At 36.5% G+C, this 14,171-nt stretch overlaps 1 protein-coding gene across 2 annotated transcripts in view; it reads right to left on the bottom strand.

The window, feature by feature from the left end:
- Positions 1 to 14,171, bottom strand: part of SEMA3C (sema domain, immunoglobulin domain (Ig), short basic domain, secreted, (semaphorin) 3C) — a 181,584-nt gene that overhangs the window by 10,075 nt on the left and 157,338 nt on the right. For both annotated transcript variants that reach the window (XM_011927699.1, XM_011927698.1), the window contains exons 13-15: positions 12,500 to 12,588; positions 8,954 to 8,995; positions 5,674 to 5,831 (exon numbers count right to left, since the gene is read on the bottom strand). In XM_011927699.1, the coding sequence (XP_011783089.1) occupies positions 5,674 to 5,831; positions 8,954 to 8,995; positions 12,500 to 12,588 (289 nt within the window). The remainder of the gene's footprint in view (positions 1 to 5,673; positions 5,832 to 8,953; positions 8,996 to 12,499; positions 12,589 to 14,171) is intronic.

Here is a 14,171-nt window from a genome sequence, read left to right as displayed (position 1 = left end):
TTGCAAACTGGTCATTATTTAAATAAAAGTTTTAAGTTGTATTAAATTATTTAATTTCGTGAGTCTCAGATGCACTAAGTACCTTACTTTCAGTGGTATTACGTAGTCTAAGAAATCAAAGTGCAGCAACTGAAATCCTCTGAGCAAGGCATCAAACACGGTTAAAAATCAGAAGAAGGTGACTCTTTAAATATTGTGAATACCTGCCTAAATTGATTGCTTACTATCAATACGTGACTGAGCATATCACTTAATTGGGTTAAATGCTAAGTCTTTCTTAATACTTTTAAAGATAAATAAAAATATTCAGCAAGAACAGAAATATTAAAAGCACACAGTAGTTATTAAACTTACAAAGAAAAATTAATCTCATAGTCATTGATAGTGAAAAAAGCTCATTTTCTAGCTAAAGAAAACACTACTTCATGTACACAACAGACTTTATAAATCTACTTATGGTAGAATAGGTATAAAATTTTGTACCACTTAGGTATTCCTTTTCCAAAGTCACGTGACCCTTACCAATGATATATTTCTGTACACACACAAACACACAACAGTGAAAGTGTTAGTCACTTTTATCTCAGGAAATATGATTAATATGGCACTGTATTCTAGAGTAGCTCCCATATCAAGTTTTTACTGCATAACATTTGCTATATTTTGAAGTCCAGCATTATTTTACTATAGTCAACTTCTAAGTATATATTATATGAGAGCGTTCATGAGAGCGTTCACGCATCATGAGAGCGTTCTCAGCCATCTAGGCAAGCAATATCATTCACAATGGCTAAATTTATTATCCTGTGATCAACACTACATAATGGTTTACTCATGTATACAAACTCTCAAGCTGGGCAATCTCAATTTACAATATCGCATAGCTTCTAGACATTCGAATACAGAAAAAAACATTGTTATGGTTTGGCTTAAATCATGAGATCAGCAAGGCAGCCATCTGAGCCTGTTTAATGTATAGATTACCTCCACGGTACTCACATAGCATCACAAAAACATGCTGGTAGGCAGAGTAATATTGTATTGCATGTAGGATTTGGAATTTGGTTCAAGTTTCCCATGTTTCATACACAATAGTAAATTCTTTTCGATAAATGATGAAATCTTTTATAGAAAAGGTATTTATTTGAAAACTGATCTGATTATCTTGTCTGAAAATAAAGTTTCTAACTACTTGTCTGAATCCAGAACAAATAATGTTAGGGACTATACTGCAATATTTGATACAAAACCACAAATATTTAAGATACTTGAGAATGAAAATGGAAAAAAAAATGCTTGTATTGTTTACTATGGTTTTTTTTTTTTTTTGAGACAGAGTTTCGCTCTTATTGCCCAGGCAGGAGTGCAGTGGTGCAATCTCGGCTCACTGTAACCTCTGCCTCCTGGGTTCAAGTGACTCTCCTGCCTCAGCCTCTTGAGTAGTTGGGATTACAGGCATGAGCCACCATGCCCGGCTAATTTTGTATTTTTAATAGAGACGGGGTTTCACCACGTTGGTCAGGCTGGTCTCCAACTCCTGACCTCAGGCGATCTGCCTGCCTTGGCCTCCCAAAGTGCTGGGATTACAGGTGTGGGCCACCATGCCCAGCATGTTTACTATAGTTTTTTTAAAAAGGGAGACTATTGAGCCAATGATATTTAACAACTTCATTATGTCAAAGTATGGATTCCACCAATTTCCAAGTATAACCGTTTTTGCTTTTTATTTCTATGAAATCCTCCAAGTGATCTTTGTGTTTTGCTTAGAGAGTGGCAAATTAACACTATTAAAGAAAATAAATGTGGAAAAATACTTCAAATCCATTACCTTCAAAGGAAAATAAAAAATTCATATGGGAATTTACAAAACAGTTAATTCATTCACCAATATGCTTTGCATTTACTATAAGTATATGCTTAACTAAGTTAGGACATAATTTGGAGAATGTAAATACTGTAGATATTTTTAGTGAAACTTCCAATATGCTAGTCAAAGATAAATTTGGGTTAGCCTCAGGCATATTTTGTACATATGTAGCATTTCTTGGCTTTTCAAGATAGAAATAAGGCACTGCTGGAGATAATCAAGATAGCCCCCCCACCTTTTTTTTTTTTTTTTTTTTTTTAGGCACAGTCTCATTCTATCTCCCAGGCTGGAGTGCAGTGGCGTGATCTGAGCTCACTGCAATCTCCGCCCCCCAGGTTCAAATGATTCTTCTGCCTCAGCCTCCCAAGTATCTGGTATTATAGATGCCTGCCACCATGCCTGGACTAATTTTTTTTTTTCTATTTTCAGTAGAGATGGGGTTTTGCCATGTTGGCTAGGCTGGTCTCGAACTCCTGACCTCAAGTGATCTGCCTGCCTTGGCCTCCCAAAGTACTGGGATTATAGGCGTGAGCGACTGCACCCCGTCAAGACAACTCTTTAAATAGCTACTACTTTCCTTCTCAACCCATTATTCATGGTTTAATATCAGGCATGATATTGTAAATGCAAAGAACTGCATGATAGACTCATTTCTTTATTAAAAAAGTATGATTAAAATTATAATTTGTGGTGGTAGAATGACAATGTAGAATCTATTATTTAAGCACACATCTTAGAAAGGATACTTGGGGTCGTAATAGGTGGGAAAATATGCAAACAAATGAGCTAGCCCATATTGGGCAGCAACTTCTAAAATGTAAAAAAGTATCTCTAGTATGCAATGACAGTCTATGTACAGTATGGAATTTTACTTGAGAAATATTATTTGTTACATAAAAATGCTTATTGGTCAAAATCAGTCTTTGCAGAGAAGGAGTACTGATGTCCACTTCCCTTACATTATATAATAACTGGTATACCTATACAACTATGGTAAAAGTCCACTTACAGTCCCCATATCCCTTTCTTCCTTGGAAAGTATAGTGCTTCAGCTTCCTTCAGCACTGAATCTGCTTAATAAATTGAAGATTATATTGCAGGTGCTAGAGAGGCAAATTTTTAGAGCGTCTTACCAAGTAAACAGTATCGCCTTACAAAGAGTTATGGTAATTTAACATATTGCTACTATCATAATTGGCAGTGAAAAACAAATATGGTTGAAAAATACCAACAGTGGCCACAAAAATCACTTCTTATGTGAGATTACATTTGAAATTTGCCTCCCTCACACTCTGTCCAGGTTGAGGCCTCCAGCCCCATATTAAGATGAAAGATCACAGAGTAATGATGTCTAGAAATTCTAGATAGACATCAAAAGAAGTCAGGGACCTCCTCGCTAGCACCTAAATTAACATGGAGGAACACAGAGTCTTGGAACGCATCTACGAGACTACTGTTTTGAAGAGTGGGAGTTCTCTTCCTATCTCATGCCATTAAGAATCTCAAATGATCCAGCCCAGGCCACTCCTTTCTACTCCAGATTCATATTTCTAACTGCCTACTCAATATCCCTGTGTGAACATCTTATTGATACCATTAACGTAACATCCTCTTTCTCCCCACAAACCTGCTCCTTTCACAGTCTCTTCTTTCTCAGGAAGTGACCTCTATATAAATCCTAATGTTCAGTTCTGAGAACCTGGATCATTTTTGACTCCTCTATTTCTCTAACCTCCCACATCCAAATACATCAACAGATTCTGTGAGCTCTGTCAAGCATCAGATCATTTTTTTTTGCCACCTCTATCTTTATTATCCCTCTACAAGCCACCATTATATCTCACCTAGATGATGGCAGTAGCTTCCTGTCATGCAGCTTCTGCCACCCCTTCCCCTCTACCTCCAACCCCTTCCTACAACAGGTCTTCAAAGTAAGCCAAATCCAACCAGTGATCTTTTGAAACCAAAGCCAAACAGTATCATTCACATGTTCAAAACTCCTCAGCTGTTTTCCATTTCACTTTAAATAAAAACTTTTCAATTACTTACAAAGTCTGACATTATGTGGCATTCTGACCTCATTTCTTCCTATCATTCCTTTTTCTCATTACAGCACAGCCTCATTAGCTTTAGAGCTGTTTCTTGAACAATCCTGGCATCCTCCAGTGTTAGAGATTTTTGGTCCCTCTTCCTGGAATATTACTCTGCTAGATAATGTCTTGGTGCATTCCACATCAAGTCCTTGCTCACACAGTATATCTGCAGTAAGGCCCTTTTTGACACCCATTTAACTTCACAACCTCCTGCTTACCACATATCGTATCTACTTTCTCTGCCCTTTTTAAATTCACAGATCGTGTTATTATTTGATATACCAGGGGTTTTCCTTATTTATTTATTATCAATCTTTTCTCTTTAGAATGCATTATTCCTGAAGACAGAGTTTTTTTGTCTTTTTTCCTGTTACACGCCTAGCTTCCAAAACAATGCCTGGAAAATATATTTCCAGTGAAAATATTTGTTGAACTAATGAATAAGAGGATCAGAATACTATTAATACACAAAAGCACTAAGGTTGTTATAATCTGTTAAGGTCCTCAAAGGAAGGTAGAGAATAAAAACCATAAAGCACCATCACCCCAGTGCTTTACTTGAAAGATCACTCGTGCTCATGGCTGCTACTATTTGCTCCCTCTGCTAACCCTACTTTTCAAAGGTTTTAGCCCTGTCACCATCATGACCCATGTCATTCACTGTATGACTGAAAATAGCTATGACCTTGGCTGACTCTGAATTCTGCATATTCCTTTTCAATTTCTCTACTTGTGGTTCCTTCCAATTTGGTACAAGTTGATGCAGTTTCCCGCCTAGGTTTCCATCTGGATAAAAAGTACTCTGCCTCAGACTGTCTTTCTTTCTTAACCCAACCAGTAATCACGCAGTCACCACTCCAAGGATAAAGCGTGGTCATCAAGGTTCTGAAAGCAAATCAAGGTATCCATGCTGAAATAATACTCTTGTAGCTTGAACTCGAACCAGCATTATAAGATAATTATATTGTATTCTTGTTTACAAGATAATTAAGCAATGTAGAGAAATCCTAGGAAGGTGGGTTTTAAGGATACACTAAAGCATATAAAATAAAAAAGACAGCCAGGAGCGGTGGCTCACGCCTGTAATCCCAACACTTTGGGAGGCCGAGGTGGGTGGATCACGAGGTCAGGAGTTCAAGGCTAGCCTGGCCAAGATGGTGAAACCCTGGCTCTACTAAAAATACAAAAATTAGCTGGGCATGGTGGCGGGTGCTGTAATCCCAGCTACTTGGGAGGCTGAGGCAGAGAACTGCTTGAACCTGAGAGGTGGAGGTTGCAGGGAGGCGGAGGTTGCAGTGAGACAAGATCGCGCCACTGCACTCCAGCCTTGGCAACAGAAGTGAGACTCTGTCTCAAAAATAAATAAACAAATAATAAATAAAAAGGACATAAATTAGATGATGCAAAAAAAGAAAAAAGCTAAATGCTACTTGAAATATTTGATGGGTCCTAGAGGAGTAGGTGTTACAGAGGAGCTCTGAAGGGAGAAAGGACTTTTTCCAAAGTACTGTACTCTGGACTTGCCATATCTATGAGAATCTCAAGTTACAACGCATTACCATTTTATTCATTCAAATACTATGTGTGGTGCTAAACACAGCTTCTACTTTTAATGTCATTTAAAGAAACAGCAATAGAACTAATCTAAAGATGTGAAACACTTCTGTATTGTCTGGTGTCATACATTTGGATGTTGAACTGTTTAGTGCTCACCGTTTCCCAGTTGGGTAGAATCTGGAGCAGGAATGGCCATCCCAGGCGCAATAAGGGTCCCGTGCCAGGCAGCAGTCAGCACAGGCTGTACCATAGATGTGGCAGCGATGCAGAGACACTTGGGAAACCCCTTCATTGGAACTCACATACAACTGTTGCTATTAAAGGAATGATGATGATTTATTTCAGATGTGGAAGTTAAAAGAAGACTTTCAGCAGGAACACATTATAATATATGCTCACAAACCCTTGGATTCACTTTGGAACTGACTAAAAACGTGAAGCAAAGCACAGAAGGGTATAAAGCCAAAACAAATAGAATTTTCCTACGTTAATATGCCTATAACATTACCACTTTCCTGTTAAAAAAAGAAAAGCTCAAAGCACCATATAGAATGGTAATGTGTTTTAGACATTGGGATTCATTGTTCTCCCAGATTTGAGCTAATATATTACAGATTTAAGTTACGATTTTTTTTTCTTTGAATGCAGTGTCTTAGCAAAGCACAAGGAAGCATTCTTATTTTTTAAGTGTGGCCACACATTACTTTGTAAATTTGAGAAAGTCTGGTTTAAAATAAAGGGCATTTTAAGTTTACAAGGAAAAAATGGTAGATAGTAAATATTGGATGAAATAAAAAAGAACATTTTTGTCACATGCCTTTGAAAGTGGCATGTTACTCATTAAAACTACTTAAAAATAATTATTTAGAATAATATCAGTATTTATATTTATACATGTGTTAAAATTCTGCTTGATCCAGTGATCTTCATCATCCTAAAAATCTCATGAATGAAAATTTCATCCTCTTTCAATTGTAGGATGTATACTGCTTCTAATATAATGGTTTGATTCCTTTAGCTGGGCATAATATGGTTCTCAGGAGTTGAAGGAGTATGTCTCTTAATTGACACTCCTTACTTTCCAAAGGACTGATATAACTCAAGTTAGCACAGAATCTGTATGCTGAAACTTGAATAGACGTGGATGTATGGGTGTGTGTGTACTCCTCCATGTACACATACATATACATTTAAAGATTAAATCTCTGGAGATACCATGTGTCCATCAGGCCCTGAAGCTCTGGAACCAGACTTCCTAGATTCAAATCTCAGCTCAGCTACAAATTTGCTGTGCAACTTTTTGGAATCACAGCTTCCTCATTAGTAAAATTAGGATAACATAGCACTTACCATATGGAGTTTTTGTAAGAAATAAATGTTGTAAGGGTTTCTCCTCCACATAAAATGCTTGGAATAGTTTCTGGCTCATTAAGTTGCTCAATGAATGTTAATTAATGGTAAAAAGTACAGTAAAATATCAATTAAACTATCAACATATGTTTTAAATTCTAATCAGTTATTTGAATCACATCTCACTCTATTACATCTAATAATTTTATTCACATCAATTGACTTTTCAGAAATTGTGCTGAAATTGACTGGTCTCCAGTTGAAACATTCAAACTACAAGAAAACAACTGCATGTTTTGACAATAACCATTTGTCCAGGGACATTTGAAATAAATGTTTATTGAATAAATTAGTAAGCAATACAGTAAATTTATCAGCTTCATTAAAATACTTTAAGGATTTTGACTGTAGGACACAGGTAGTTTCATTTTAGATAATATAATTTTTATTAGTCCTACTATTTTCTGTTATATGGAGTAAAAGAATAAATTAAAAAAATAAGAGCATAAAATGGATAACATGAGAAATACTGAGAAAGTTATTTAAATACACATAAGATGTCATTAACAATCTGTAGTCCTCTCACACTGAAAAAACGATGCAGTATGCAGTTGTACAAATGATTTCCAAAAAGTCAAATAATTATCCTTGCCTTGAATCTCACTGTTTTAATGAGACATTTTAAATTATCTACAATTTAAGATGTGGAAGGCAGATGTAATACGTAACTACAGTTAAAACTTGCATACAGGATTACTATGCCACACAAATGACTTTGTGTCCATTTTGAATCTTGCCCTGATACTTGCTCTTTCCATTAACTACTGTAAACACAGGGCTTCCCTGCTGACTTCAAAGACAATTCTGACTTGAGATCTGCTCCCTAGGACATTAGACAAAATGACGAATGGCTTCTCGTTACTTGGGAAAATGTTTGTTATGCACCATACAAACATTTTTACAGATGAGATCGTTAGCTCCATTGTACCTTATTTATTTTCCCTAATAAAATTCAGTGATGTGAAAAGAGTGTAAGACTGACTATAAAATACTACTTCATCTCTGACAAACCAAATATGGTGAAGAGCTCCAGAATTATGTAATCAGTTGTGCTAACACATAAAACCTTTATTGTGTATTCCAAAAAAAATAGGTCTCAGGCTTTTACACAGACAGCATTTACTGAGGACCCACTTTATTCTAGGTAATTTATATAAATTAACTTGTTTGTGAGCAAAGCATTATCTTACAAATGTAGAAACTTATAGGTCAGTAAAGTTACTTGATTTGTTCGTATATTACGGTCAGACAGGGATGCAAATGCATGTCAAGCCTATTTGGAAGCCTACTCCATTCTGACTATATTACTCTGTACCTTAAAGATTTTTTTTTTAAATAATACCTTTTGGGAATGGAGAGGTATATGGTTTGCTCATGTATATAATGGAATTGTACTTTTTATTTCCATGATCATTGTATATTTGCATGTGTAGGACAGATCAGACAATTAATTTGAGGATTTCAATTATAGTCAAATATTTCTTTTCCAATTCCTAAACCCTTAGATTTGAGACTTTCCTTTTTTTTTTTTTTTCACATGTTTAAATCCTAGGAAATAATATTTCCTTTAAAATAAGCATAAAAGAATGCACTGCGTATTTCAAATATGTGACAACAGTAGAAACTTAAGAGAGGACTGATTACTTATTCCAAGCCTCTAACAATGTTGTGACATTATAGAGTAGCCCAAACTTTATGCTAAATTCTTCTCAGAAAGATTATTTTTATTTTAGTTGGCTTCACACACCGTAATATTTGAGAAACTCGGATATACAAAATGTTGCAATATCTTGCTGTATATATGTTCTGCTCTGACAAACTTTTATACAAAAATAAACCTATTCAGTCTTTCACTAATAACTAGTAAGTTCTACATCAAAATTAAAGGTGACTTTGCGGTATACTTTAAGCGGTATTATTTATTTTGTTAATACGAGAACTAATTATTCAGAAGTTATAAAATATAATGTCTCATAATAACAAAACATTTTAATAAGCAAAGAGCATAAAATAGCTTAGTTTTTACCTTTTTAGATGAAATTTTCATTGTCGTTATAGGAGCATGATTCTAAAATATTAGAAAACAACATGTTAGTTGCTCAAATATTCCTTAAAAGGATTTTACATTCAGATTTTTTTCTATTAAATCTCAAGAAGAAATCATTTTTCTTAATATACACATCTGCTTTAAAAGTACTTGTCATATATAGCACATTTGCATATACTTGTCTATAAAGTACACTTTCTCTTTGGAAACTAAGGATAGAGTTTTTACACAGATATATACCTAAACTAAAGTTTGAGACCAGCCTGGCCAACATGGTAAAACCCCATCTCTACTAAAAATACAAAAATTAGCCAGGCATGGTGGTGGGCACCTGTAATCCCAGCTACTCGGGAGGCTGAGGCAGGAGAATTGCTTGAAGCTGGGAGTCAGAGGTTGCAGTGGGCCGAGATTGCACCATTGCACTCCAGCCTGGGCAACAAGAGCAAAACTCTGTCTCAAAAAAAAAAAAAAAAAAAAGTAGTAATTAAAACACACGTATCGATATAGGCACTAGAACAAAAAATGAAAATCTGAAAAGGAAATTTTTGGAATATTCAATACAACGAATAATTCAGAATCGGATCCACAGACTCAGGTGGAGGAAGACGTGGAATAGTACACCACCTAATTCCTCCGCTACACAAGCACTCTGCATAAGACACTATTATTCACTTGCCAGTGCTATTTTGGAAAGATAATATATTAGGCTGAACCATACTAGCTAATACTCATTGTTGCAAACAAAAAATATTGTTAGAAAAGGTTCTCTTTTGATAAAATGTGCATGAATGAAAGAACCTAAGAATTTTCTGAAATAGTAATGTGCTTGCAAATTATTCATAACTTTACTTCTTAAAAATTATCCGTTACTTTTAATGATTTAAAATTAGACTTCTGGCGGGGTGCAGTGGCTCATGCCTGCAATCCCAGCACTTTGGGAGGCTGAGATGGGCGGATCACCTGAGGTCAGGAGTTCAAGACCAGCCTGGCCAAAATGGTGAAACCCTGTCTCTACTACAAAACTAACTGAGTGCGGTGGCACATGCCTGTAATCCTGTAATCCCCGCTACTCAGGAGGCTAAGGCAGGAGAATCGCTTGAACCCAGGAGGTGGAGGTTGCAGTGAGCCAAGATTGTGCCATGGCACTCCAGCCTGGGTAACAAGAGTGAAATCCATTTCAAAAAAAAATTAGACTTCTGGTAAAGTGATTAAGATCCATGAGCTTTACCTGAATAACTCAGGTGGGAACAAGCTCTCAAAATCAAGTGTACCCCAGTTATTTTGCTTTCTGGAGCTGCATGTATTTACCAACATTTTAAAAGGGAAAACAGTGATATCTTTAATTCTCCATTGCAACAATTTTTGATCATCCCATATAAATACGTGCATGCACATGTGTGCGCACACACATGCATGTACACATATACAAATGTTGCAACTTATAATCAGCTAGACAGCTACTAGTAGTTATACTTCCAATTCTAGTTAAGCTCAGGGAAACTAGACTTATTGCCAGAAAATGTGGAACAGAGGACTAAAAGAAGAGATTATGGTTCTGCACTGTGTAAAAACAAAGCTCCTGGTTTTTCAAAGTCACGCTGAATTTTCTGCAGTACATCAGTGTGACACTTAGCTAAGAAAACTTTTCAATTTAAATGCATTATTTCCTCACATGCTCATCACAATATATCATACACACCCAATTATTGTTACCCCACCTCAGAAATGTGACACAAACACCATGCAGAAGACAGTAACTGTATTCGGTAACTGCGTCTCCTGACTTGGCCATATCAATCACTGGCACACACATTAGTAAGAAAACTCAGACTTTTTTTGGTGTCGCTTGAGCTGATGTCCCCCGCATGCATTCTGACTGACTCTGTTTTTCCACTGCGAGTTTATTATTCAAGATGATAACACCAGCATAACTCATATGACAGACCATAAGTAGTTAGCACGTGATCAGAATAACTCATGTTTCTTTCCGTAACATGTATGTTTAGGCTTATGTCATGCTCACTTAATTTAACATTTCCTGATAATCAAAAGGTGATATTTCAGTATAAAAAATGAAGTGCTGCTATATGACATTTTTGCTATCTTCAAGAATACTCCAGAATAAGGCACTTCATTTTGGCAAGCCAAATTGTCCCTACAGAGTTGAATGAGAAAAAAAAATATGTTCTATATAATGTAATTTTGGTTAATCTAGTGAAAAAATCAATTTCTTTATAAAACAAAGCATGAAAAAAGCACGTCTGAATATCATTAACGTCATTTTATGAGCCCAATTTTAACACCCGTGTCAGTTAGTCTAGCATTAAAAATTATAAATTTAATAATGTAGAAGGAAACTTGCCAGAGTTCCGCAAATTTTTTATTTGATTCTATTACATATTTCTTTACATTTAAAATTTATTACCTAAATTTAACAGCGCTGCACCCTACCCCCTTACGTGCTTATAAAGTCAATATTTTTGGTGACTGTGGGAATGTCTATTAGTGAGTCAATACATTCTAAGTCTACTCAACTAAGCAAAGCAATTTGCCGGACTAGCAACAGTCTGCTACTGGGAGTTCTGAAGTGCTACTTTTACTCAGTCATAGGCTGACTCAGGTCTTTTGTTGTGTCTGGGCCATTGTTTCTTAATTAGTTTAGTTGGAAATAGTGGTCTGCAGCAGGATTGATTCCATGCCAAACTTTCTTTGCAATTCTAATAGCTCCTCCGCTGCGCTTTACCCATCTTTCCAAATGCAGATAAAAAGCACCATGTGAACTACAGTGACTGATACTGTGAGCAGAGAAGGGCATGGCAGGACACCACAAATCCCCTCTCCTGGCTCACAGATAAAGAACAGGCACTCCGCCCTGACCAGGTGAGATCTTACAGTACTGAACTTCCCTTGGGTAGGGTTTTATTTTTCTGTCCTTTTTCTTTTTTTATCCCAAATTCAAGGACAAGGAGAATAATACAATGAAATCTCAAGTTCTGATAGAACATGAAGTTCTGAGTGGTAAAGAGACAACATTTGTTTTATTTAACTGAAGTGACATTTGAGTTAAAGGCAATAAAACAAGAGAAAACAAAGTCGTTTTTCATGAAATTACTGGCTAAAAAAATATGAGAAAGCTTATCTAACAATCAATAATGTGCAAGTATTTGGGTTTCAGTGGCTTGTGAAGCAAATGATAAAAGCCCTTTCATGGCAAAATCTTCCAGACCTTGACAACTAGAACTCATTTTTTAAAAATAATGATGACCACAATTCTTCAAGTTGTGATGATAGCTTAAAAACAGAAAGAATCCTTTTATGTTAAGATAACTTGAAATGTAGGAAAACACTTTGCAAAAATATTTGTTCTGTATTTCTTATTTTATCTGGTGTTTTCCTACCCTCAAAAATTCATAACATTCATTTATTTGATCTTTTATCAAATGTGGTTTCCTCCCAAGTGGCTGTAAGATTAAAGAATTCCACTCATCATGCATGTTCTGAGATTAACAGAAGAGATGTTCAAACCTTAAAGACTTCCAGCTCTTCCAGAATGAGCTCGCCACTGACAGAGTTGTTAGTAGGAAGAACAACCACTTTTTGCACAGTACCCCGATCTAAATTAAAAAAAAGAAGCAATGAGATGTTACAATACTTTTTAAAAGAAAGCTATTTAGACACAGGACTACTGACTTAGAATATTATTTATATAAGTATTTAGTAATCAAAAAACATTGTATATATTAAGCCGTTGCCATGTGCTGAATGTATTCCAAATCTCATAAAAATGGAAACACATATAATTCAAGGGGAACCAATATGAATATTTTGTATTTTGCACATATTAGGTGTAGCTACAACTATGAGAGAAGGAAAGAATCTCCAAATGTTAAGTCAAAAGTTCGGAACCGAATGTGTATTCTTAAAATACAATACATAAGTTTTTTTGTTTTGTTTTGTTTTGTTTTTTTGAGACAGAGTCTTGCTCTGTTGCCCAGGCTGGAGTGCAGTGGTGCAATCTCAGCTCACTGCAACCTCTGCCTCCCGGGTTCAAGCGATTCTCCTGCTGCAGCCTCCCGAGTATCTGGGATTACAGGCACCCACGACCATGCCTGGCTAAGTTTTTGTATTTTTAGTAGAGATGGGGTTTCACCATGTTAGTTAGGATGGTCTCGCTCTCCTGATCTCATGATCCACCCACCCTGGCCTCCCAAAGTCCTGGGATTACAGGCGTGGTGAGCCAACGTAACCGGCCAATACATAAGTTTAAGTTTGATCATTAATATTACTTTCTCCTCCACACCAACATTATAAAGTGACAATCTCATTTTGTTAACATTAAAACAATGATTTCATTATCCGAAGAAAGATGACTACAAATGAATTTTTATAATAATTGTATAAGTCACTAGGATTGGAAAATTCACATTTGGTCTGTAACTATGATGAACTTCAGACATGGTAAAATGTTTCACTCACCATTCAAAATCATCTTCAAAGAAGAAACATAACTGATTTTATTTCAGGTGGGATACCTATTCATAGAAAAGTTCTACTATTTACACGACGTTATTTGTCAGTTTGTTACGGTAGGTAGATAGTCAGACATGAATAGGTGAAGAGAGTCCCCACCCCCAACCAGTAATGTCAGGCAACCAACGGGTGATGGTCAGGCAGTTATCATATGTCATGTCTCTCTAAAATAATAACTGGTTGCAGCTGGTGCTGAGGCAGGAAAATAGGGTCTGGAGGCTGGGAGCGTCAAGCCAATTCACACTTCAGCTATGACAGGAAATATCCTCTCCACAGGGCATGCACCGGGTAAATAACTTTGTAACTTTACCTCATCCCCTTCCTTTACACAGGTCGTACCCCAAATAGAGGATATTTAAACTCCAGAAAATTCTGTAACGGGGACTTTGAGCCCCTATGCTCAGGCCCACTCCCACACTGTGGAGTGTGCTTTCATTTTCAATAAAACCCCTCATTCCTTCCTTGCTTTGTGTGTTTTGTCTAACTCTTTGCTCAAGATGCCAAGAACCTGGACACCCTCCACCGGTAACAGTGCCAGGGAAACACAGTCTCCCAGTAGATGGAAACACCTGAAACTGGTGATCGGCAGCTTCCCAATAAGATCTCAGGAGCTGGGTGAGTGAGCTCAAGCATGCGCATTAACAGGCAAAACGGGGGAGTTTCACTG

Source organism: Colobus angolensis, unplaced genomic scaffold (assembly GCF_000951035.1).
Source record: "Colobus angolensis palliatus isolate OR3802 unplaced genomic scaffold, Cang.pa_1.0 Scaffold74, whole genome shotgun sequence".
Classification (NCBI taxonomy): domain Eukaryota; kingdom Metazoa; phylum Chordata; class Mammalia; order Primates; family Cercopithecidae; genus Colobus; species Colobus angolensis.
This window is presented reverse-complemented; position numbering and strand designations above follow the sequence as displayed.